Source organism: Dunckerocampus dactyliophorus, chromosome 2, assembly GCF_027744805.1.
Source record: "Dunckerocampus dactyliophorus isolate RoL2022-P2 chromosome 2, RoL_Ddac_1.1, whole genome shotgun sequence".
Classification (NCBI taxonomy): Eukaryota; Metazoa; Chordata; class Actinopteri; order Syngnathiformes; family Syngnathidae; genus Dunckerocampus; species Dunckerocampus dactyliophorus.
In genome coordinates, this window is record NC_072820.1 from 714,358 (window position 1) to 742,004 (window position 27,647).

General features: G+C 42.0%; 1 protein-coding gene across 9 annotated transcripts in view; it reads right to left on the reverse strand.

The window, feature by feature from the left end:
• The window catches only part of usp6nl (USP6 N-terminal like), a 41,019-nt gene extending 15,522 nt beyond the window's left edge, over positions 1-25,497 (reverse strand). The window contains exons 1-3 of one of the 9 annotated variants that reach the window (XM_054762188.1): positions 25,267-25,497; positions 18,589-18,696; positions 361-434 (exon numbers count right to left, since the gene is read on the reverse strand). In XM_054762188.1, the coding sequence (XP_054618163.1) occupies positions 361-434; positions 18,589-18,592 (78 nt within the window). In that variant the 5' untranslated portion in view covers positions 18,593-18,696; positions 25,267-25,497. The other 8 variants (XM_054762196.1, XM_054762161.1, XM_054762216.1 and 5 more) reach the window with 8 other exon arrangements.
• Between the last annotated feature and the right edge of the window lie 2,150 nt (positions 25,498-27,647).

The window sequence follows — 27,647 nt, forward strand, 5'->3', positions numbered from 1 at the left end:
TTTCGCCGCTCGCACAGAGGCAGCAGATGATGAGAAATGGAGGTAATGGTGTCAGAGTGAGGACGTGGAGGTCACGTACGTACAGTACTTCCTGCTGCACTCAGTGGGAAGTGAAATCAAGTCAGAGCTCCACATTACAGTTCGCCCACACTCCTTTGGGGCATACAATCACTTCTTCTTCATTGGCTGCTGAATCGCCAGCTGAGACGTGAGTGTGTGGCCTACACGGGGGTCCAATACTCCCACCCGTGTCACCATTTGTCTTTGAGGGTGTGATGTACCACTACACACAGATCTTTATCAGGCTGTATGCCTAATAAAAAAAGAAAAAGAAAAAAGAAAAAGAAAACGGGGGCCGACCTTGTCATATTTGGCGACGATGTCCGCCCGCTCCTGATCCAGTTTCACTGCGGAATCCTGCTCGCTATCTGACGCTGTGAAGAAGACGGGACAGGAAGTCAGTCAGCGGGTATGAATTTTACAGCTTCACGCTTTTCCAAAAATACACACATTCATAAATCATTGCTGTTTTGTGGCCCATTTTCAAGCATAAAATGGCTAAATAAAGCAAAATACAGATATAAGGCATTTTTACAAGACACATTCAAAGACATAATGATGATATGTAGTATTCTACACTGGTCACTAGGGGTCAGTAATGTTACATTGATCAGACAATAACCACCACAAGAAGTACTGTACAGAACAGAAGTAAAAAAAAACAAAAGCAAACAAGGAACTCTCCCAATGCCAACATGTGAGTCTATATTATGTATTATTTTCTCTTATTATGTCTACTGTAAGGGTGTTATTTCATGTCTAGAGGGCTCTAATAATGTTAAAAAGCGTATTTAGAAGGTTGTAAACAGGTTTTCATGCCTAATATGTCTTATTTTTCTTATGTCTACTATATTGGGTAATAGGAGGGTAAAGGTGACTATAGGGGTGTTATTTCATGTCTAGAGGGCTCTAAAAATGTTAAAAAGCATATTTAGAAGGTTGTAAACAGGTTTTTCTAACTAACAAAATATTTCATTTATAAATAAGGAATCCTACTTGACATATCAGGGTTGGGTCGGGAAATAATTAACGGTGATAAATGAAGGATTACTGTTTGGGGCGGCCCGCCACAGATAAATTGGAACGCCACAAATAGATTTGGAACTGCTGGTTTGGCCCCCCACTCATTTTTTAAAAATTGGCCTGCAGCACATTCTAAAACAATTTAACAAGAAAAAAACAGCAAAAATGTAAAAATCTGCAGTAATTTTTCAAGAATAAAGTCCAAATATTAGGAGAAAAAAGTTGTAATGTAATGAGAAAAGGTCATTATTTTTCCAGAATAATGTTGCAATACTATGATGAAAAATAATGTCATTGGAGTAGCATAAAGTGGAAATGTTAGGTACTTTTTTAAAAGTTGTAAAATGAGAAGAATCAAAATAAGGCGGTAATTTTTGGAAAATTAGGTCGGGGAAAAAGCTATATAAAGTCAAAATATAATGGGGAAAAAAAATAACAACACAGCACCAACAATGGAAAAATGTACGAGAGTAAAGTCAAAATATTCAGAGACAAAAGAAGTTGCATTCTAACAAGAAAAGTCACAATTTTGGGGCTTCCGGGTGTCGGGCAGTCGACCACTGTGTGTGTGTGTGTGTGTGTGCGCGCGCGCTTGAGTAAGTAGGTGTGTGTATGAGCGTGCGCGTAGGGGTGTGTATGTGCGTGCGTTTGGGTGCGTAGGAGTGTGTACTGTATGTGCGTGCGTGCCCCTATGGGCCTGGTGACCTTCTGGCGGCCGGGGCCCGGCCTGGCTATTTGGGGCGGGGCTCTCTGGGACGTGAAGGCGGCCCCTTTCCTTTCATGCATTCTCAGTGACAATTACACACCCACACATTTCTGTACCTTTACATATATATGAAGTCTTCCTCACATACAGAGATACCTGTACATATGCACACTCACAGTACATACGTACTTCCCCACATTACTCACTGAGTTAACCAGGGTGTTATTATGTTGTTGGTTTTATTACAGTGACGGTGATATCAGCAGTATGACTATATATATATATATATATATATATATATATATATATATATTTTTACAATGATGTGCATTACAGTACTTTTCATTCTGTTCACTATCATGGATAATCATTTCATTACTACTATTATGTGTGACTGTTTCAATGCAGTATTATCATTGTGATCACTATCATAGTTCATCATTTCATTACTACTATTATGTGTGACTGTTTCAATGCAGTATTGTCATTGTAATCACTATCATAGTTCATCATTTCATTACTACTATTATGTGTGATTGTCATTGACAGCGTTATCATTGTGGTTGTTGATATTGTTTTGTCCTTATGTCCTTGTTCGTCTTTATAGTTGTCACAGACATTTATTTGCTGATGTCGTTCTGTATGTTTCTGTTGTTCTGTCACTATTGTTGTTGTTGCTGCTGTTGTCCTTGTCTCTCTTTTTTTGTTTTTGTTTTTTTCTTTTTTTAAAAGTCATATTATGATAAACAAAATAAAGTTTTTGGAACATTAGGTTGGGGAAAAAAGTTGTACAATGGGGGAATAAAGTCAGAATATTATGATAAGAACATTTATGAAGATTTTTTAAGTAGAAAGTTGAAATATTTGAAAAAAAAAAAGCAAAATAGGGGGAAAAAAAAGGGGTGAAATTGATATGAATAATAGGATTTTTCACCTACTTTTTATGACAAAGCTGAGATACACTTGTTCCTTGAAATGCATACAACTTCTTAGCATATTTACAGAATTTAAGTTTTGTGAGTGTTATGCACACAGCTGCTGTTTTTACCAGGGGTTGTTTTTGTGCCGTTACACAACAAGACAAACAGTCAAAGGCAGAAAAGCCTTTTCCTCCACACTAGGACGCCGCCATGTTCCCATAGCGACGGCGGGTGGAATCCTGCTTGACCTTTTGTGCAACTTCAGCGTGCGCGTTGTTCGTATTCCGTGGATAAATGGAACGGGTGGAGGTTACATCCAGGAGTATTTTGTAGCTGAATGTGACGAGTGGTAATTCACGAGCTGGTGGTATGACAGGAGCGCACTTAGCCGGGCCGACGACGTGTCAAAAAGCATTAATGTGCACGGAAGTGTCATGGTTGCGTTTCCTCCTCCCTGTGGCGGTGGCCACAATGACGCCAAAGTGCATCATTAGCATGATAACAAGCTGCAGCGTGTGTTTAAGTGTCGTGCATCTCGTCCAGCTGCACTGAATAGTAACAATCATTTATATTTACATTCAAAAGAAACAATAAGAAGAACAGTGTGGCCTGGACAGAAGATCTCATTTCCTGTCTTGTGTCTGCTTGGCTTGCCTCAGCTGTTCTTTCTCCAAATGGACACAAAATGCAAGTGGAGTGTGACCCAACACACACACACACACACACACACACACACACACACACACACACACACACACACACACACAGTGGCTAAAAACCAAAACAACACAACTCATTAGTGTTCAATGACAGACTATCATCCATGTCTCCATAGAACAGAAGCACCCAGTGCAGTGTGTTTTCTGCAGGGGAAAAGAAAACGGCCTATTTTGGGAAACAAAACATTTTTCGAATGTGGCATTTTTCGTTTTGCGAATGTGGCAGGGATCCGGTGTCAAAGTTTCCCCCCATGCTGAGATCCAACCAACACCAATTCCACACCAATACATGCAGTAAATCCTTCACTTTCAATTTTGCAGCTTCTCTCTATCGCGGTTTACAAAATAGTTTCTTCATGAACTCATTCAATCCCAGCCATGTGTCAAAAGACAACACCTCCAGTAGTGGACATTTTAGACCATTTCGACTGATCTTCCAAGGCACACAGAATATTGTGTTCTATGGTTAAATAAACATGGAACCTACCAAAAGAAACATTACACTCCCTTCTTTCATCAGGAAAAAAAGTGTTTACAAATATAAATTTACGACACCATGAACTATTTACAATTTTCCCATTTGGAACTGAAATACGTGTGTGCATGTGTGCGCACGTGTTAAAATTTCCCTCCAATGTATAACCTCCTGCACGCTACACTCATCCACGCTCTCCCACGTCCTCCTTGCTGTCGCGTGTGTTTTTTTACATGAAAAAGATTCTTGGCCATTTCTTATCAAATGCATCTCTGCCATCTTGTGGCCGTTTTTATGGCTTAAAACTGCTCGAAAAGCGACTTCTTTCGGTCATTTTTTTTGTCTTTTGCAGTTGCATCATCATTTCTTTTTGCCTCTCACGCAAAAAAAATGTAAATCATGTACAAAGACGTCTTTGGTATTGAATGATTTCATAAATCATTGCTGTTTTGTGGTTGAATACGGCCTATTATCAGTCCAAAAATATGCATATTTAAGCAAATTGTACTTTTTTTTTTTTTTTACCTAAATGAAGCATTTTCAAGCATAAGAGGGAGTCTAGAGGGAGTCTGCAAAAGTGGCCGCTATAGACAGGTGGCCTCTATAGACAGGTTGGCATCCAGTTTGAATGCTGACCAGTAAGGGGGGGGGGGATGATGTTGACCAGTAGAGAGCACTGTGGATAAAAGTTGCACAGCACTACTGATGTTCTTATTCTTTTCTTGGGAGAATGAACAGAATAAGAATTTAATTGCTTAGTATAACTGCTGTTTTACCATGCATATGACAATAAAACTCTTGAATCTTGAATCTACTAGGCTTGTTGTTATCCACGACCCACAGAACAAAGCTGTGCTAGTAATGTCTTACGCTTGTTTTTAATATTTTACTTTTTATACGGCAGAGTGTCATTACAGCTTTAGTTCATCAGGAAGTGACGGGAAGTGACGGTGGGCGTCCCGAGCAGGAGAGCTAGGCTCAGTTCTAGCTGTGAGTTTGGAGAGAGTTGGGAAGTGTGTTTATGTTGGCGTGGATGTAAAGTCCTGCAGTGTTCTCCGCTGTTAATAAAGCCATTAAAGTGCATCGGCGACGTGAGTCTCTCCTTCCCCACAACAAGCAGCATTACAGTATTGACACACATTGTGCACATTGTCTCACACCAGGAAATAAACGGTGTCATTTCTTACAGGCATTGGCTGGACAGCTATGTAGTGGGGCTTGTTTAACCTTTGCCTTGTGGGCAAGCAGGAAGGAGAGACGATGCTGAGAGATGTGTGTGTGTTCTGAGCTGCTGTCTGGTGGCCGCGTTCAATAAATAAAGTTGGCAGAAGCAACAGGAGAAGTTTCCTTCTTTGCTTCGGAGCTGAATAACACTGACAAGTTAACAGACTAGTAGCGAACGGAAAAGAAGACGGCTTTGTTTGTGTCGAATACAGAAGATGAGGACTTTGATGGATTTGTGAATGAGGTTGATCAAAAATAACGTGAGTACATTCTAAAATACTTCAATTAAGTACAACCCAACTCAGTTTTGCTCCCGCTGCCGCATGCATGCATGCAGTATTGTATTTTATTGTATTGTAGCGTCGCTGGGAGCACGTCCTGTTCCCAGCCTACTTTGCCGTAATGTTTTGGTGCAAATGCTCTTAAAGTTACATGTTTGACCAGGAAATAGCAAGCTCAAAAGAAGACGGCTTTTTTATGTGGAACAACTGACAGTTTGTGTGGATCTTGTGAATGATTGTGACTGAGCTAGGACTCAGTAATTAAAGTCTACACACGACGGCTTCATTGATTGAAAAACAAAACTTTTTCGTGCATGAAGCTTCTACTTGAGTTGGTAATTTGGCCGCTATATGCGGTCAGATATTGACCAAGGGAGACAAAATGGGTGCCGCTGGCTGCGTTGGACAGGGGACTGCTGTACACAGGGTCTATAACATGTACATTTGCTGTGGGGGATTTTTTCAGTGGCTGCTATAGGCAGGTGGCCCTTCTATAAAAGGTGGCCGCTAAGACAGGTTTGACTGTATAAGGCATTCAGAAGATGCATTCAAAGACCTTGTGATGATTTGTAGTATTCTACACTGGTCAATAGTTGTCAGTAATTTTACACTGATGACACAAAAGCCACCACAGGAAGTGCAGAAACAGGAAGTTAAAAAACCAAACAACAAGGAACTCTCCCAATGCTAAACATCTGAGTGTATATTATGTCTTATTTTCTCTTATTATGTCTACTATATTGGTTAATAGGAGTGTAAAGGTGACTATAGGGGTGTTACTTCATGTCTAGTTGGCTCTAATAATGTTAAAAAGTGCATTTAGAAGGCAGTAAACACATTTTCTATGCCTAATATGTCTTATTTTCTCCTATCATGTCTACTATATTGGGTAACAGGAGTGTAAAGATGAGTATAGGGGTGTTATTCCATGTCTAGAGGGCTCTAATGTTAAAGAGCATATTTAGAAGGTTGTAAACAGGTTTTCTATGCCTAATATGTCTTATTTTCTCTTATGTCTACTATATTGGGTAATAGGAGTGTAAAGGTGACTATAGGGGTGCTATGTCATGTCTAGAGGGCTGTAATGATGTTAAAAAGTGCATTTAGACGGTCATAAACAGGTTTTCTATGCTCTGACTATGAAAATATTCCATTTATAAATAATGAATCCTACTTTGTGGAAATTCCCTCATCATGGTGGGGTCTGGTCCCAGTGAACCGCCACAACCATAAACGAGGTATTACTGGACTGTAAGTGCACGCCCAAGCAACAGAGGGCGCTATAAACCCTAACTGCAAGTCCATTTTCGTCCATGAGAAGTACAAAGAAAGTCATTTCTGGAGAAATGTGAACTTACTCTGACATAATAATGTAAACAAAAGCAAAATGGATTCCATGAGTGAAGAATGTGGCCAGAAAGATGATGACCCGGTAGAAGAAACGTCGACACAACGCCAAGATGACGCCATCCTGACAGCAATCATGAGTGTGTGTTACACCACAAACACTGCTGTGTGATCTACGGTCAGCATGCTAACATCTTTGCTACTAATAGCATGTGATTATCTGCAAGCAGCACTTAGCGTGCAGGTTAGGAAGTGTACATTCCTACACGTCATGTGATGTCTAAGTTAGCGTGTTAGCTTGAACGTGCTCATAAAACCTTCCGTTACCTCCTGCACAGCCTTCCCGTGGACCCCCAGAGTGAGTCAGCGCCTCGGCACGCATGCCTTCAACCGGGTCCGACCTGAGCTAGGCTACCCCCATCATGGCCGCCGGGGAGTAAGAGCTGGAAGTGTAGCGTGGCGCCCTGCAGCGATGCTGCAGTCACAATGCCAGCGCTTGTTTCTCTGCTGAAGACGTCAGTCCCACTCGCAACATTCCCCCACCCAAACACAACAACAACAACAACAACGGGGCCTGTTGGACCCCTCCAGGGGGTGCGGCCACAATGGATTCCGGCCTTCACAGAGACAACATTTGATTTCTTTCTTCTTTTCCCCAAATCAAAGCGTGAAAATGTGTGTGCGACGTGACAGCATGGTAATGGAGGGCGGCCATTAATAGCTCGTTACAACATGGAGGCGGCGCGATGTGCGCAGCGGCAAAGGCCGGAGGAAACGTGAAGGAAGACTCATGGTTCATCAGCCTGCACACATTCAATTGACATGAATGGATTTGGTGCTAGCATTGGGCCTCACTGCCTGATATGCCTTATTTTCTCCTATCATGTCTACTATATTGTGTAATAGGAGTGGAAAGCTGACTGTAGGGGTATTATTTCATGTCTAGAGGGCTCTAATAATGTTAAAAACTGTATTTAGAAGGTTGTAAACAAGCTCTCTGTCTTATTTTCTCTTACTGTATGTCTACTAAATTGTGTAATAGGAGTGTAAAGGTGACTATAGGGTTTTTATTCCAAGTCTAGAGGGCTCTAATAATGTTAAAAACTATATTTAGAAGGTTGTAAACAAGTTTTCTTTGCCTTATACTTTTTTTTTGTCTTATGTCTAAAAATTGTCTAATAGTGTAAAGGTGACTATAGGGGTGTTATTACAGTACATGTCTACAACACTTTATATTGGGTAATAGGAGTACAAAGGTAACTGTAGGCTTTTTATTCCAAGTCTAGAGGGCTCTCACAATGTTAAAAAACGTATTTGGAAGTTGGTTTTCTACAGGTTTTCTATGCTGTAACTACCAAAATATTCCTCCTTCACTTATCATGGTCTGGTATGGAACCAATTAACAATCAAGGATTACTGTACTGTACTGTACTGTTCATTTATATGTGGCGGCCCACCATTGGACTGGCACAAATAGATTTGGCGCTACCTTCTAAACAAACACATTATAATGGGAAAGTGTGTGAATGTAGCTAGTGGTTCCAGCTCTGTACAGTAGATGGTGTCGTCCGTCCGCTTCTTAACACTCCCCATACGCACCAGAGAATAAGAAAACATTGCAGGAGGGATCAGTGTTGCCAAGTTTCTTGCTATATTTAGCAGGTATGCAGATCCCACTAGATTCCCTTTCTCTCTCTAGTGACTTTCGTCTTGATGCGGCATTAAAAAAACACAAAAAGAAGCGACAGAAGAAATGCAGTTTGATTTCTACAACATACAGTCAAACTTGTCTATAGCGGCCTTTTTAGGATCGAGGGGGCTGGAGCCTATCCCAGCTGACTTTGGGCGACAGGCGGGGTACATCCTGGACTGGTTGCCAGCCAATCACAGGGCACATATAGACAAACAACCATTCACACTCACATTCATACCTATGGACAATTTAGAGTCGCCAATTAACCTAACATGCATGTTTTTGGAGGTGGGAGGAAACCGGAGTACCCGGAGAAAACCCACACACACGGGGAGAACATGCAAACTCCACACAGAAATGCCCAGGAAATGTCCGATCTCCAGGCTGTTACTGTGTTGGCCAACATGCTAGCCACTAGACCACCGTGCGGCGGCTATAGTGTCATCAGTGTAAAATTACTGACACCTAGTGACCAGTGTAGAATACTACATATCATCACATGATCTTTGAATGCGTCTTCTGAATGCTTGTATTTGTATTTTACTTTATTTAGGCCAAAAATACGTAACATTTGCTTCAATACGCATGTTTTTTCGACTAGCAATCGGCCATATTCCAAGACAAAACAGCATGATTTATGAATAGATGCAACACATAACATGTGTACTTCGTGTCGTGCTGTCCCAAATCTGGTAAAGGCTATGGCAATGATTACCTTCTTCTACTGCTCACTACTTCCCGCGCTGCTACAAGGTTACTCCTCAGCTGCCATTTTTCCAAGTTAGAGACCTCAAAAGACTACGTGGGAGTACGGAAGTGTGTGACCAGAGTCAACTCCTTCGTGAACAAAGTCATTTTGGGAAAAACACACACACACACCTCCGAACCTGGCGCCCACCCTGCATCTGGACGGCGACACCAGCTCCTTGACCATCTGCAGCACCTGCATGCTCACAGGGGGGCGGGGCTCAGAGTGGTGAAAGGGCTGAGGGGGCGGCGGCTTATCGTGCTCTCTCCCTCCTCTGCCTCCGCTGGAATCATCCCCGAACTTGTGACGGGACTCCCCGCGGCAGCGTGTCCCGTAGGATCCCCAATCTCTTCCCGCCTGGGTGGCGCCATGCGTGTTCACCAGTCTTTGGCGTCCTCAGATGCTGTTGGTCGCTTCTTCGCCATAAATAAAAGAAAAGCCCCCTTCCCTTCCTCCTCCAAATAAAAGTGGCGAAGGACGTCACCTGCTGAGTGCCGCTGGAGCACTGTTCACTTTGTCAACCTCCTCTTCTCAATCTTCAACAAGGCTTGACGATGCTGGCGGCGTCCTTCAAATTCTAATTAACGTGCGCCTCCGCGCTCTCTCTCTCTCCCTCTTCCCTCTCCCTCATCAACACTTGGTGACAGGAAGCTGGTCACATGTCCAGCTCGCAGGTCCATGCCCTCCCACGGTTGAAGTAAAACAAAGTCACGGTATAAACATATCCCCCCCACGCCCGCATGTGAGGCGGTTGCTCGGCAGTGACCTTGAGCTGAAAGACACACTTCCCTCTCCTGTCACATGCTCTGACAGTGCAATGGGGGGGTGGTGGGTTACGGCACGTCCTGGCGACTGAGGGGTTCGCACCGACACAGAAGCTCTAATTACTCAGTCGCCGGATGCTGTTACCATGCCTCCCGCTCCCGGTTGCTAGGCTGGAACCCAAACGCCAACACTGCCAGCTACACTCCAAAATTATCTCTAACATTTCTCTCAAATATTACCACTTTATCTCCTAAAATATTACCACTTTATCTTTAAAATATTACCACTTTATCTCCTAAAATATTACCACTTTATCTCTCCAATATTACCACTTTATCTTTAAAATATTACCACTTTATCTCCTACAATATTACCACTTTATCTCCTAAAATATTACCACTTTATCTTTAAAATATTACCACTTTATCTTTAAAATATTACCACTTTATCTCCTACAATATTACCACTTTATCTCCTAAAATATTACCACTTTATCTTTAAAATATTACCACTTTATCTTTAAAATATTACCACTTTATCTCCTACAATATTACCACTTTATCTCCTAAAATATTACCACTTTATCTTTAAAATATTACCACTTTATCTCCTAATATATTACCACTTTATCTTTAAAATATTACCACTTTATCTCTCCAATAATACCAGTTGATCTCCTAAAATATTACCACTTTATCTTTAAAATATTACCACTGTATCTTTAAAATATTACCACTTTATCTCTCCAATATTACCAGCTGATCTCCTAAAATATGACCACTATCTTTTTCTTCTTAGAATACCACTCTTTCTGGTAAAATTACTGTCCCCCCCTCTCTAAAATATTTTAAAAAATCATATTTTTTGAATATTTCAAGTCTATGCTACTAAAATGACATTATTTTCCTCAAATTATTACCAGTTTATTCTCGTAAAATTTCCTCTTTTTTCTTGTTTGAATTGGACTTTATTCCCATAATATTACAACTAATATTACTGTTTAAAAGGATAAGTGGTATAGAAAATGGATGGATGGATGACCACTTAAAAAAAAATCTTTAATACTTATTTTTTTCTACTGATTATTTAGTCTTTATTCTTGTAAAATTACTGCAGATTTTTCCATTTTTGCTGGGTTTTCTTGTTAAATGATATGTTTAGAATGTGCTGCAAGACAATAAAAAGAATGAAACGTGCCCCCCAGGCTCCATTTCCTCTCACTGCCATCTCCCAACTGGGACATGTGATCATCATCCAGCAAGACTTCCTTCCTGTCAGTGGAACACACACGCACACACACACTCACGCACACACACACACACACACACACACACACACACACACACACACACACACACTCACGCACGCATGTTTCATCAGTAGAAGAAAGGGGTGAAAAGGGGTGAAAAGGAGGGAGGGTGGATGAACCACATTTCGACACACACTTGTGTTTTTAGGGCGTGTGACACTTTGACAAGAAAAACTGAAACTGTACAAAAAGCTTAAGTGTTTATTAACGTTTCCTGTGACGCCAGACGGGAGCCTCGGCCTCATTTCCTCTTAGCAAGAGAGTTGGGATGCGGTCCGGTGAAAACAACACACGCTAATTTCCTCATCCTGAACCACGTCCTCGTTCTCAGCCAGCTGGTAAACCCGCCCGACCCGTGTGACCACCACCACACGCTTTCCATCCATCATCAACATGTCTGACACGTGTCATCATAACAGCTTCTACGTGCTGCCTTCACGGGCTGTGGGACGTTCGGACATGCTGCACTCACGTATCCTTTACGTCAAGGCCGTCCAAGGTGCGCCCCTGTGAGACATTTGCCGCTTTTTTTAAATTTGAAAAACATCATTGAACAACACTTTTTTTTTTAATAAAAGGAAAAATCTTCAATCCTTCCACAAGAATAAAGGCCAAATATTACAAGAATAATGTCACAATAATTGTTAAGGCAAACAGCTGTTTTGCCAGCTGATGCGCGAGCCCGTGACTAGGGCGGCCCTGTGATGCGCTCGGCAACAGGCAGAACCCTGTTAAGATTATTGCAGTTTTCTTTAAGAGAGCACATCTACTCCTGTATTCAACGAGGTTACTAGAGAGGGGTTTTATATTATTTATATAATAAAGTTATAATATTATGGGAATAAAGTCAAAATAAAATGGAATTAAAATCCTAATATTCTGTGAGTAAAGTCATCATTTTAAATTTATGAAGATTATATATGAAGAAAGTTGAAATACAGTCAAACTTGTCTATAGCGGCCACTAGAGGGAGTCTGCAAAAGTGGCCGCTATAGACAGGTGGCCTCTATAGACAGGTTGGCGTCCAGTTTGAATGTTGACCAGTAGAGGAAAAAAAAGAACAAAAGGGGGGAAAAAAATTAATAATAATGTTGACCAGTAGAGGGCACTGCGGACTGCGGATAAAAGTTGTACAGCACTACTAGGCTTGTTATTATCATGGTTCATGGTTTTAATCCTGAACATGCATATGAGTCAAACAGTAGCACATCACATAGTACAATTCACAATTTTGCATGTCCAAAAAGGAGTAGGAAGAAGCAAAGCTTATTTAATCCTACCCCTCATCAGTTTCACATCAGTTGCAATACCTTTATTCACCTCTTGTTCTTCCAAGTGTACTTTGTAGGTCTACATGACAATGTAGTGCAATCATAGCCAAGGTTTTTACTTACTAAAAGGAAGCTAGAGGCTTAATAATAACTGATAGAATATATCCACGACCCACAGAACAAAGCTGTGCTAGTAATGTCTTACGCTTGTTTTTAATATTTTACTTTTTATACGGCAGAGTGTCATTACAGCTTTAGTTCATCAGGAAGTGACGGGAAGTGACGGTGGGCGTCCCGAGCAGGAGAGCTAGGCTCAGTGCTAGCTTTGAGTTTGGAGAGAGTTGGGAAGTGTGTTTATGTTGGCGTGGATGTAAAGTCCTGCAGTGTTCTCCGCTGTTAATAAAGCCATTAAAGTGCATCGGCGACGTGAGTCTCTCCTTCCCCACAACAAGCGGCATTACAGTATTGACCAGTGCACACCAGGAAATAAACGGTGTCATTTCTTACAGGCATTGGCTGGACAGCTATGTAGTGGGGCTTGTTTAACCTTTGCCTTGTGGGCAAGCAGGAAGGAGAGACGATGCTGAGAGATGTGTGTGTGTTCTGAGCTGCTGTCTGGTGGCCGCGTTCAATAAATAAAGTTGGCAGAAGCAACAGGAGAAGTTTCCTTCTTTGCTTCGGAGCTGAATAACACTGACAAGTTAACAGACTAGTAGCGAACGGAAAAGAAGACGGCTTTTTTATGTCGAATACAGAAGATGAGGACTTTGATGGATTTGTGAATGAGGTTGATGAAAAATAACGTGAGTACATTCTAAAATACTTCAATTAAGTACAACCCAACTCAGTTTTGCTCCCGCTGCCGCATGCATGCTAGCGTATGTTTTTTTTTTTATTGTAGCGTCGCTGGGAGCACGTCCTGTTGCCAGCCTAATTTGCGGTAATGTTTTGGTGCAAATGCTCTTAAAGTTACATGTTTGACCAGGAAATAGCAAGCTCAAAAGAAGACGGCTTTTTTATGTGGAACAACTGACAGTTTGTGTGGATCTTGTGAATGATTGTGACTGAGCTAGGACTCAGTAATTAAAGTCTACACACAACGGCTTCATTGATTGAAAAACAAAACTTTTTCATGCATGAAGCTTCTACTTGAGTTGGTAATTTGGCCGCTATATGCGGTCAGATATTGACCAAGGGAGACAAAATGGGTGGCCGCTGGCCGCGTTGGACAGGTGACTGCTATACACAGGGTCTATAACATGTACATTTGCTGCGGGGGATTTTTCAGTGGCTGCTATAGGCAGGTGGCCGTTCTATACAGGTGGCCGCTAAGACAGGTTTGACTGTATTTGGAAAATAAAAAGAGGTCCGTTAGAGCACACCTGACCTGGCGGCTTTTATGTGTGGTGGGGGAACAAATAGTGTAACAAGCTTGGGATATCAGCATCGTCGGGTGTCTGCATGCCTTGGAGTGCCTTCATCAAAGGTCCAGATGAATGATTTCGTGGTTGGTTGGGGACCCGAATGAGTGAAAGTGAGCGTGTGTCATTCGTCATCAAGCATTGCAGTCTGTGTTCATGCTGGGGGACATTTAAAGATGCTGTTGTCCAAACATCCGATGCATGGACATGTCCAATACATAAACATACTTTATTCATCCAGTAGTTGCAGTAGCGCAGTTGCATAAAATAGGGAAATAAAGATTACAACTAAGTATAGTAGGTATACAGCATTACATAAAATTACATGCAGTTTCATGGTGGAAAATGGCCTATTATTTATAAAAAAATTTAAAAAACATTGTGATGATATGTAGTATTCTACACTGGTCACTAGGCGTCAGTAATGCTACTGTATTTGTATTTGTATTTGTACTTTATTTATCCCACAGCGGGGAAATTCACTTGTTACAGCAGCAAGCAAGATACGCAAGTAAAGAGTACAGTGTAGAGAATGCATATTGGCTATGCATTCTTATGGGTATGGGTCTTATTTATGCCTTAAATGTCTTATTTTCTCTTATTATGTCTACTATACTGGGTAATAAAGTGTAATGTGACTACCGTGTTTTCACAACCATAAGGTGCACTTAAAAGTCTTAAATTTTGTCCAAAATGGGTGGGGCGCCTTATAATGCGGTGCGCCGTATGTGTGTACCGAGTTCCAAAATATGTAAGTGTTGCTGTGTGACTTTTATGAGCGCTCCGCTCGACTGTGAGCGTCTCCTGCCAACACGCTGCTTGTAAAGTGGAAAGGGACGTGGACGTGACTGAGGATGCTAAAGGCATGCCCCAGTAGTTAGATAAGTATATTTATGAAATGGCGCCATCTATCCATCTAACATTGCAGACAACTACTACTACAGTACATCACCAACATGGACGACGTGCCTCTCACTTTCCACATCCTGGTGAACCACACTGTAGAGAAGCAATACAGCGATACACGCAGCGGGACACGAGAAGTCGTCTTTTACTGTTGTGCTTGGTTGCCATGGTAATGGACAGAAAGTGCTACCTGTGGTAGACGCTGACGCCGGTTTCCAGTTTCCAGCCAGACCAAAGGGGCTGGAAGGACGATGAGAAAATGGCTGAGTGACGTGTACGGAAAGAGATTGGATGTTTTTTTTCACATGCGTCACCACAAATGAAGCAAATGAACTTGGAGCTTAACATCATTCCGGGAGGCTTGACGAGGGAACTCCAACCACTGGACATCGGTGTAAACACGGCGTTTAAATTGAAGTCGCGAGCGGCGTGGGAGCGATAGATGACAGCTAGCAAACACAGTTTCACTAACACTGGGAGATAGCGCCGTGCGAGTTTCGCCACAATTTGTGAATGGATGTAAACACGGCGTTTAAAGTGAAGTTGCGAGCGGCGTGGGAGCGATAGATGACAGCTAGCGAACACAGCTTCACTAATGGATTGTGGATGCTTGGGATAACGTGTCTGATGCACAGTTCGAGCTTTCACAAAAGCCAGCATCATTTCTGAGGCGCCGCACAGCAACGAGACTGACTGACAATGACGACAGGGAACCTGGCGTGTTTGATGGAGAACTTGCCCCGCTGTTCATTTGGGATATAAAAGATGAGGACTTTGATGGATTTGTGGATTAGGATTTATCAAAAATAACATGAGTACATTGTTAAATACTTCAATAAAGTACAACCCAACTCAGTTTTGCTCTCGCTGGCTTTTTAAAAACATACAATAGCATGCATGCTAGCGTATTGTAGCGTAGCGTAGCTGGGATCACTTCCTGTACCCCAGTGTGCTTTGCGGTAGTGTTTTGGTGCAAATGCTCTTTAAGTTACATGTCTGAACTACATAGTTGTTAGTTATTGTTCTGTAAAAGTAGCAGTAGTGTCTTCTCTGTTTTTGCGTTGCTGTGTGATGTTTTTAGCTGTGCACCATGACTGAGACTGTTGTGCTGAGTGATGACCATCCTGATTTCAAGTGGCTCTGATAAACTGAATGAGAGTTCTGCTCTGAATTTATCTAAAGAAATAAAGCCTTGTCGGTTCCTCACTGACTTCTGAGCGTCACTATTTGTTTTAGCGTGCATATGTAGCGTGCATACTTGCGCCCAATATTATGGTGCGCCTTGTGTATGTGTTAACTACAAAAATAGCACCTTTAACTGAGACTGCGCCTTTTAATACGGTGTGCTTTATGGTCGTGAAAATACGGTACAAGGGTGTTGTTTTATGTTTAGAGGGCTCTAATAATGTTAAAAACTGTATTCAGAGGGTTGTTCCTTGTTGTTGGGAGAATGAACAGAACAAGAATTTTATTGCACAGCAGAACTGCCTGTTTTACTGTGCATATTCAAGAGATTCAAGAGGGTTTTATTGTCATGTGCATAGTAAAACAGCAGTTCTACTATGCAATGAAAATCTTATTCTGTTCATTCTCCCAAGAAAAGAAAGAAAACACAAGAAAGAATAAGAACATAAGAAACATAAACATAAATACCAATAAATTAAGCAACAACAACAGAAGAGACATTAATACAAATAAATATACAAATAAATAAATAAATAAAGTGCTATGAGTGTGTGCGTGTGTTGCGTGAGGCGTGTGTGAGTGCTTCGTTGAGAAGCCTGATGGCCTGTGGGTAAAAGCTGTTTGCCAGCCTTGTGGTCCTGGACTTCAAACTCCTGTAGCGTCTGCCTGACGGTAGGAGTGTGAATAATGAGTGTTGTGGATGTGTGCTGTCCTTGATGAGGTTGTGTGTTCTGCGTAGGACTCTAGTTTTATAAATGTCTTGCAGTGAGGGGAGGGCTGCCCCAACAATGTTCTGTGAGGTCTTGATCACCCGCTGGAGTGCCTTCCTATCACGTGTTGTACAGTTACCGTACCAAACAGTGATGGAGGCGGTAAGGACACTTTCCATAGTGCATCTGTAGAAGCAACTCAGGATTGTGGTGGACATGCCAAATTTCCTCAGTCTTCTCAGGAAGTACAGTCTCCTTTGGGACTTCTTCAGAATTTGTTGGGTGTTGTGAGACCAGGTGAGGTCCTCGCTGATGTGTGTGCCAAGGAACTTGAAGGTTTTCACCCTCTCCACCTCAGTCTCATCAATAAACGACATATGACAATAAAACTCTTGAATCTTGTAAGATTCAAGATTGAAGAGATGGTTTTTCTATGCTCTAACTACCAAAACATTCCACTTATAAATAAGGAATCCTAATACTATGTGGAAATTCACTCATCACGGTCGGGTCTGGTACCAATTAACCGCCATAAACGAGGGATTGTGTTATAAAATGAATAAAATACAATATACAATCAAAGAAAGAATGTACGATATACAAGATTTGTGTATTTACGGATGTGGAAATGAATAAAAATAGAAGTAAATACAAAGTAAATCAATATGTGCACTAGGACAGAAGACAGTATAGCACAACGCACGCGTGTTAGAAGAAAAAAAGAAGATAAACCATGAAGATCCTGGAGGGTTGTACATCCCCCTATTGCCCCCCTCTGCTCATCCTTCCTGTTTTCGTCCATTTTCCTGACTCACAATCAATCAGATCAACTTCCTAACCACACACACATCCATCATGGACAACACCTCTCACCCGCTACATGACACTGTGTGTTCCCTTAGCAGCTCCTTCAGCAGCAGACTGTTACACCCACGGTGTAAGAAGGAGAGGTTCCGCAGGTCCTTCATACCGACCGCTGTCAGGCTCTACAACACCTGCACCACCTGAACCATGTTGTAGTCACTATGTATTCTTTACTTGCGTATCTTGCTTGCTGCTGTAACAAGTGAATTTCCCTGCTGTGGGATTAATAAAGTACAATACAATACAAACACACACGTTTGTGTGTTTGCGTACAGCTGGCAGAGTGTGCAGAAGAAACAGAGGTAATCGGGTTAAAACTCTCAGCACTTCACTTCCACAGTGTGCGCTTAATCCAATCGCCCTCCAGTGGAGGTGGGTTGCCCTGGCAACGCAGACCCACGCCCTCACCCCACCCCTCCCCCCTCAGGTGCAAATGCCACCTAAACGGGTTTAGGACCCCCCCCCCCCGTTAGCTGGTGTTTGCAAACACTGGTGTTTGTTTGTGGCACTTAGAGCATCATGGGATTGGGATCATTACCTCCCCCAGGGAGGTCCTCCATCATCAACCAGCATACGTGAAGCTGATGGAGTGCAGGCATTTGCCCTCCTGTGATGCTTTGACTAATGACGCTGATGCTCACATTGCTGCGGCGCTTTCCAGTATCAGTGTTGTTTTTGAAAAGCACTCACCGATGACTCCGTCTTGTTTGTGACGCAATAAAAAAAATGTTCAGTTGTATTTCTAAACATATTTCTTTTGCTTTTCGTGTTTTCATACTCACTTTTTTCAACTGCGTCATGGCCGATTATGCAAAAATGCGTTATCCATCCACCCCAAATAGACTGCAGACCTGTTTATGTCATGTTTATACCGCTACCAGCCACTTGGGGGTATATTTTCACGGTGATGCCTTGACCAGCATTTACAATCCTCACGCACGTCAACGCTGCCAGTACTCACTCATGGTGGGAGCCCGGGGGTGGGAGGGCAGGTGGAGGCCCAGGCGGGGCGGTGCTTTGGACAGGTGAGCTCGTTCTCCACTGAGTCCTTCCTCGAGGCACTCATGACCTGGAGAGAAGGAGGCGGGAAAGACCAGGGTGAGATTGTTTCTGTAAAGCGTGAAGTGCACGGAGCATCACACACACACACTTTTATAAAACGTGTGTTTCTATCTGACTATAGGGATGTTATTTCATGCTTAGAGGGCTCTACTAATGTTAAAAACTGTATTTAGGAGGCCATAAACAGGTTTTCTATGCCTAATATGTCTTATTTCCTCTTATTATGTCTACTATATTGGGTAATAGGAGTGTAAAGGTGACTATAGGGGTGTTATTTTGTGTCTAGAGGGCTCTAATCCAGCGTTTTTCAACCACAGTGCTGTGGCACACTAGTGTGCCATGAGGGATTGTCTGGTGTGCCGTGGGAAAGTATCCAATTTCACGTAACTATTATCCACAAATAATATGCTGTTGCCGAGTGTCTGTGCTGTCTAGTAGTGATCGGCAGAGTAGCCATGTAGTAGCCATACACTTCCATATCAGTAGGTGGCAGCAGGTAGCTAACTGCTTTGTACCACTGATCTGTACTTAAAGAATCTGGATAGCTCATACCTCGAACGCGCCGTGCAAGCCGCTGAAGCCACAGAGAAGCCATCTTAGCACTCACATGTCGTACGTAGCAGACTACATTGGCACAGCGTACATAGTGTACAAAGCAGATGAAGAGGCTAACAGAACATCTATATTTTACATTAAAAAGCGGGGAGATTCTCCCATTCCTTCAAGTAACACAACCTTCGTCCCTTAAAAACCATTTGATACGTTATTCTCTATCTTTTGGCTATATTAAATGTACTTTTTCCCCTTCCAATTCTCATTGCCTTTGGGACAAAATTCTACTGTGCACCCTGGCTCAGCACTCCCCTATAGCAATGATAGTTTTACTCCTCTAGAAAGAGATTTTCATTTGAACTGCATATCCCATCCCTTTTTTCCACTAAAATCCATGGTCATCATCCTTTACTTTTTAATTCTTACTTTCATACAATTCACTATGCTCTCGTCTGTACAAAATATGAATCATAAAAGAGACAAGTTTTAAAATCATTTCACATTTTGCTGATTTTTTTTGTTTGTGTTATGAAATAGAAATAACCTCTTTTCTGATATAGAAATATATTTGAACAAAAACCACAGGAATAATACGTAATATAATATTTAATAGTCTAGTGGTGGTTGTTTGTTTCCATATCCTCCACGGCCCCCCATGTAAAGCCCTTATGACTCAGGTATGGTATGATAACCACAGAATGTTTAAAAATGATCATACCCGAGTGTATGTGGGTAACAAACTAACAACACACTTAACAACTCACAAGTTCTCACATAAGTCATTGTCCGAGAAGTGTTTCTTGTGAGTGGTAATATGGCGGCCGTGTGGCTTCACAAGTCATTGACCGATGGGCTATCCAGACTCTTTAAGCAAAGATCAGTGCTTTGTACAGGCAAAAGAATCAATGCATGGATGTCAGATGGCGATGACTGTGGCATTGTGGCGAGCGAAACAGTGATGGAGAAGTTCTTGAAAAGGAAAGATGCTAATTCTGAACTGCACCCTGGAAAAAAATCGAGGCAATACTAGCTGTCTTTCATTTGGATTTACTTTCACTGGGGATGCAAGGAAATGACTACGTTGTGCTTGGTGTGTGGTGAAAGACATCCAACAATGCTCTGGTCACAAGTAAGCTTAAACACCATTGTGTGTTTGCTGTGCTGTGCTGACCAGCTCTGTGGAGTGTTAAGGCACTTGTTCAATCTCAGCCTGAGCCTGGAGAAAGTCCCGGCCCTGTGGAAGACCTCCTGTGTGGTCCCGATACCAAAGACACCATGTCCCAAGGAGCCTAACCACTTCAGGCCTGTTGCCTTGACCTCTCACCTGATGAAGACCATGGAGAGGATTATCCTGCAGCACCTGCGACCCCTGGTGGGCACTCAGCTGGACCCCCTGCAGTTTGCTTACTGGCCTAGGATCGGAGTAGACGACGCAGTGATCTACCTGCTGCACAGATCACTGCTACACCTGGAGGACAGCGGGAGCGCTGTGAGGGTCATGTTTTTTGACTTCTCCAGTGCCTTTAACACTATCCAGCCGTCACTGCTCAGAGTGAAGATGGAGAGTGTGGGAGTGGACCAACAACTGACTGCATGGATTTTAGACTACCTCACCAACAGACCACAGTATGTGAGGCTCCGTCACTGTGTGTCTGACATGGTACTCTGCAGCACAGGTGCCCCTCAGGGTACGGTGCTCTCCCCTTTCCTCTTCACCCTCTACACCTCGGACTTCACACACAACTCCACACAGTGTCACATCCAGAAGTTCTCCGATGACACAGCCATTGTTGGTTGTGTTTCGGAGGGGAATGATCTGGAATACAGGACGGTCATCAGGGACTTTGTCAGCTGGAGTGAGCTTAACCAGCTGCAACTCAACACCAGCAAGACAAAGGAGATGATCATTAACTTCCAGAGGAAAACATCCCACTTCACACCGGTGAACATCCAGGGAGCGGACATAGAGTTGGTAGACAGCTACAAATTCCTGGGTGTTCACCTTACCAACAAACTGGACTGGTCCATCAACACCCACGCCCTCTACAAGAAGGGCCAGAGTCGCCTCCACCTGCTGAGGAGACTGAGGTCCTTTGGTGTGTGCAGGACTCTCTTACGGACCTTCTATGACTCTGTGGTGGCCTCAGCCATCTTCTACGCTGTGGGCTGCTGGAGAGGGGGCAGCACGGACAGGGACAGGAGCAGGATAAATAGACTGATCAGGAGAGCGAGCTCTGTCCTGGACGGTCCTTTGGACTCCGTGGAGGAAGTGGGGGAGAGAAGGATGTTGGCTAAGCTGACATCCATCATGGACAACACCTCTCACCCGCTACATGACACTGTTGTTTCCCTGGGCAGCTCCTTCAGCAGCAGACTGTTACACCCACGGTGTAAGAAGGAGAGGTTCCGCAGGTCCTTCATACCGACCGCTATCAGGCTCTAAAACACCTGAACCATTTTTTATTCACTATGTCTATGCATTGCATGCATTGTCAATGACTATGCATTCTTTACTTGTGTACATACTTGTGTATCTTGCTTGCTGCTGTAACAGATGAATTTCCCTGCTGTGGGATTAATAAAGTACTACTACTACTATTGTGTGTGTCTTTTTTGATTCCTGCCAGGATATTAGCTCCGTGTTCATCCAAACAGGCCAGGTTTCACACTGAGTGAGTAGAAATGTGAATGATTCTAAAATACTTGTTATTTTTGTTTATTTGATTCCTACACTGACACTGTGATGAGAACAACTTTATACTGTCCATGTGGGCTACAGAGGTCATTTGTTAGCATTTTCGGCTGGTGGTGTGCCTCGTGGTTTTTCAATAAAAAAAGGTTGAAAAACACTGCTCTAATCATGTTAAAAAGTGTATTTAGAAGGTAATAAACAGGTTTTCTATGCTCCAACTACCAAAGTATTCCATTTATCAAGAAAGTATTCCATTTATCAAGAAGGAATCCTACTGGGCGGAAATTCCCTCACCATGGTCAGGTCTGACAGTGATGAACCGCCATAAACGAGGGATCATTGTAGTAGTCGGTACTCATGTTGTTATGTGACACACATTCAGGCGAGACAAAATGGGCTTTTGAGTTTTGCGAAGCCGCCAGCAGCTGTATAAAGTAGCCTTTCAACACAAAAACATCATTCGGCGTTTTGCTGGAGAGGCCGCGCACACGCTGATCACAGGAGGAAAGCGTCTGGAAACTCATTTTGTGGTCCTTGACCCCGCCCGACGGCTGCGGGCCTTTTCCATTTCCTGTGCATGGCCCAGACCCAACAACAGCTTACAAGCGGCAAAAACAACTACAGTATTTACCATGGAGGCCTGACACGTGGAATACACAAGGCTTTCACCTCCATCCTGAGACACAGAAAAACCTAAGATGCATATTTATTTCACCCCTTCAGTAATGGTTTTGGGTGAAAACAAGACTTTTGTTGTCAGAAATGGTGTTTTATGCACTATTCTCAAGCACCAGACTTGATCGGCAGAACAACAGGCTTTTATTGCAGGTTTGAATAATCTCACAACAGATACAATAATCCCAAACACGTACTACTGTTGCGGCCGTAACCCACGCCAAGCTAAAACTCAACTCTGACTCACAACACACACGAGCTCTTATTTTTTCTTAATGTCTACTATATTAGGTAATAGGAGTCTAAAGGTGACTATGGGGTGTTATTTCATGTCTAGAGGGCTCTTATCATGTTAAAAACCATAATTAGAAGGTTGTAAACGGCTTTTCTTTGCCTAATGTCATATTTTCTGTTATTATAACTACTACATTAGGTATTAGGAGTGTAACAGTGACTATAGGGGTGTTGTTTCATATAGGGCTCTAATAATGTTCAAAATCATAATTAGAAGGTTGTAAACAGCTTTTCTTTGCCTAATGTCATATTTTCTCTTATTATGTCTACTATATTGGGTATTACGAGTATAAAGGGTGTTATTTCATGTCTAGAGGGCTCTAAAAATGTTAAAAACCATAATTAGAAGGTTGTAAACAAGCTCTCTGTCTTACGTCTACTATATTGGGTAATAGGAGTGTAAAGGTTACTATAGGGGTGTTATTTCATATCTAGAGGGCTCTAATAATGTTAAAAAAACATATTTAGAAGGTCATAAACAGGTTTTCTACGCTCTAACGACCAAAATATTCAATTTGTAAATAAGGAACCCTACTTGGCGGAAATTCACTTATCACGGTCAGCTCTGGAACCAATTAATCACCATAAAGGAGGGATTATTGTAGTAGTCAGTCCTCATGCCGACCAAGGAGTACACAGCAAAAATGTGGTTCTCAGGTTACAATAACTGGATACATGTAAGGTAACAAATTTGCACCACATTTCAGGGTAATCGTGTATGTGTTAATAAATATGGCATGGACAATTAAGTGCGTGAATGATAGTCTACTCTTGGCTGTATTTTGCATCCAAGCAGGCGGGACGGGGGGTGGGGGCCGGGGGGCTTGGTGGGATGCAAGATGACCCCTGAAAAGGACCGGCACGGACACAATGGCACCAACACAAGCTGATGAGGCAAATAGTTTGAGGCTGACACATCCTGCAGGTTTATCGCAGCCTAAAAGACCACCACCACGGAGAAGGACCTACGTCCAAGTGATGAGGAGGAAGGATGATTCTTGTCCTTGCTTTCTGGGTCAGAGGTGGTCTGCATACGGGCCAGATTGCGGCACACTCCCACACATGCACGCTGTTTTCAAACTGCAAAGCCTCTGACTGCAGCTAAGCCGCATTATCCTGAGGCAGGACAGGAGGAGGATTGAAAGACACACCACTGTCATGCACGGCACCACTTCCTGTCCCCATTTTCAAAACAAGACGTGTCGCCAGAGCATGACCACATATTCCACAACGATTAGATGCTTCCTTAGACTTTACTGCTCGTTACTGTACATTGAAAATGTCAGACGAACACCTTCCAAAATAAACTTTCTAGACTAATGATGCAGCATTAGGACCAAGCATTACTGTACAGGCACATAATATGGTTAAGTAATTGAATTCAGTCATTTAAAACAGAAACAATATGTGATATAATGTAATATAGTGAGACTTACTCAAAGACAGGTTTGCGCCTCTTATTGTGGAGCTCATTCACCTGAAATACGTTCAAAAACTGGCGTCACCACGCTACTAACGCCGTCTTTTCTCTCCACGCAGACAAAGCTCCATGGAAACAGGAGCGCCAACCACATCGGACTCTATCGGCTACATTCATTTTTCATCACCCTTTGTCTTCTTATTAAAAAGTCTAAAACAAGAGCGCTGTTTTATTGCGCTAACGTTAGCATAGCAGCATCGTGGAGATCGACAGCTATTCTCCGCTAATCAGCAGCATCGGGACTCGCAAAGTCAGCCAATGAGGAAGCCGCGATTGGTGGTTGTGGGTAGAATATATTCGTTTGGGGCAGATTGATGAAGGGGGTGGGGCGCCAGTTAAACACAGCACACGAATCTCAACCGGAACGACAGCGATGCGGTTGACAATCTAAAAGTCCTGAGGTTCTCCATGACAACGCTTACGGAAGTTCAAAGTACATTTCAAGCATGTTCCATTGCATTTAGTCTCTCCTCCCCACTAACTGAGCAACATGCCGTAATGCAAGTTCGCCACGTTTCTTACGAAAACCATTTTGTAAAAAGCACGTGTATTTTGTAGGAAACCACCGGAAGTGGAGTACTGCTAGTCAGCTAGCTCAACAGCGGTGGGTTTCGCTAGGTAGGCCTCGGTGAATACAAATAAAAACAAAGTTTACAATAATAAAACTAATCTTTAGCAAAAATGAAACAAACTCCGTAATTAAAAAAACGCCGCATAATAAAGCGTAACAACTGGCGTGGCCAGGTTTGAGTTGACTTTGCAAAGCTATACGGAGCGCCCTCATTCCCGCGGTGCGCTGCTGTGTTCCTCTCACCGTGACAGATGCCTCACAGCCGGGACAACAACTTCCAATCTCCAAGTTAAACACCTCCGCCAAGCCTCACCTTGCGTTCAACTCGACGGGGGTGCTCTGGTCGATCACGCCGGCGCGGCTCCCTCCCTGCCCAGCCATGTCCGCGCTGCCGTACCAGGAAGTCCGGGCCACTTGTGAAACTCTGCGGCGGAGGAGCACCGCGGGCAGCCAGGTAGCAATGCGCCGCCCGCAGGACGACCATGACACCTCCGCGCGGAGGAGGAAAAGGATGAAGCCTTGATGGACACTCAGCACCGCCAGCCTCCACACTTCCGGTCTTGGACCAGTCTGACGGACAGTGGAACACAAACTACTTGTTTTTTTTCCCTCTAAAGTATATATAATATTGGAAAAAAACAAACAAAAACTACTTACTTGTGGCTATTTAATGTGACCTAAAGTGTGAATTTTAACCAAATTGATTGTTTTTAAAAGAAAGAACTTGAAAGCGCTCATTGGGGCCAAGGAGTAACACAAATGTATAAAAACTATAACATTTCTGAACAATTTAAAGGACTGTCTTTCTTGATTAAGTCTAATTTTAGAAAACGGGGACAGGAAAGACGCCAGAGCCACTCATTTGACTTGCAAATGTCGTGTTGTCAGTGGAGGATAAAGTGATTTAAATGTCTTCAATCATTGCCCTTTCCCTATCGACTGTTGTCACGCTCACTCCGGGCCTCCCATCGATTTATTCCCATGCGGGCCTCGCTTATTGGGACGTGTCCGTCACCCGTCAGGGACGCGCCTCGGAGGGTAAAATAAACAAGCAACCAATTTGAACAAGCAAAGCAACAAATCAATGGAAGGCTGCCATGTCACGTGACTTTGTTTACAGGGACTAATGTTGATTTTGTGCTCTTAATCTAGCAAGTAATTGTTTAAAAAAACAAAAAATAAACGTGGCGTCCATCTACGAGAAGCTCACAAAACCACCAGAGGAACTTTCAGACAAAAAATCCATGTGTTGTGATGGAAAATGCATTTGCAAGACCATAAGTTGCCAGCCTGCTTGGCGCTGTGCCTGCAAATGCCCACTAGATGGCAGCATCGCAACGTAGCCATGCACTCCTCATCTGCACGCACTCGTTTCGACGCAAAAAGAAACCCAGACCTTTTTTGATCGAACACTTTATTTGAACCATTTCAAGTAACACGTGGAAGACATTAAAAAAATACAAATTCATGTCAAAGGTGTGTGATTTTACATATACTGTATGTTATACAGTAAGAGTTGGCTTCTTATGCGTTAAACCAGTTTTTAAAATTATTATTTTAAATTTACATTTCAATTTTCTTCTTAAATAATGTCCGTAAATTTTCTTCTTGTAATATTATGACTATTCCCATAACATCATATTCTTCCCCCAAGCTTATTTTCCAAAAATGACAACTTTATTTTGTTTCTCAAAATGACTTAAAACGTTTTTCTTTAATATTTCATTTTTATGCTTCTAAAGTGATGTTATTTTTTTCTCATATTATGAGTATATTCTCGTAAAATTGTGACTTTTTTCCTCTAACATTTTGACTTTATTCTCGTAAAATTACAGCGTTTTTTTTTTATTTCTGTTGTTGTATTTTTTTAAATGTCCAACTATTTCAACTTTCTACTTGTACATTTTCTTCTTGTATGTATGACTTTGTTCCCATAATATTATGACTTTATTCCTGTAATATTATGACTTTATTCCTGTAATATTATGATTTTATTCCCATAATATTATGACTTTATTCCTGTAATATTATGATTTTATTCCCGTAATATGATGACTTTATTCCCATAATATTATGACTTTATTCCCATAATATGATGACTTCATTCCTATAATTATTATGACTTTATTACCATAATATTTTGACTTTATTCTCAGAATATGATGACTTTATTCCCATAATATTATGGTTTTATTCCCATAATATTTTGACTTTATTCCCATAATATTATAACCTTATTCCATAATATTGTGGCTTTATTCCCATAATATGATGACTTTATTCCTGTAATATTATGACTTTATTCCTGTAATATTATGTCTTTATTGCCATAATATGATGACTTTATTCCCATAATATTATGACTTTATTCCCATAATATTATAACTTTATTCCCATAATATTATGGCTTTATTCCCATAATATGATGACTTTATTCCAATATTATGATGACTTTATTCCCATAATATTATAACTTTATTCCCATAATATTATGGCTTTATTCCCATAATATTTTGACTTTATTCCTGTAATATTTTGACTTTATTCCCATAATATTATGACTTTATTCCCATAATATTATGACTCTATTCCCATAATATGATGACTTTATTCCCATAATTATTATGACTTTATTCCCATAATATTTTGGCTTTATTCCCATAATATGATGACTTTATTCCTGTAATATTATGA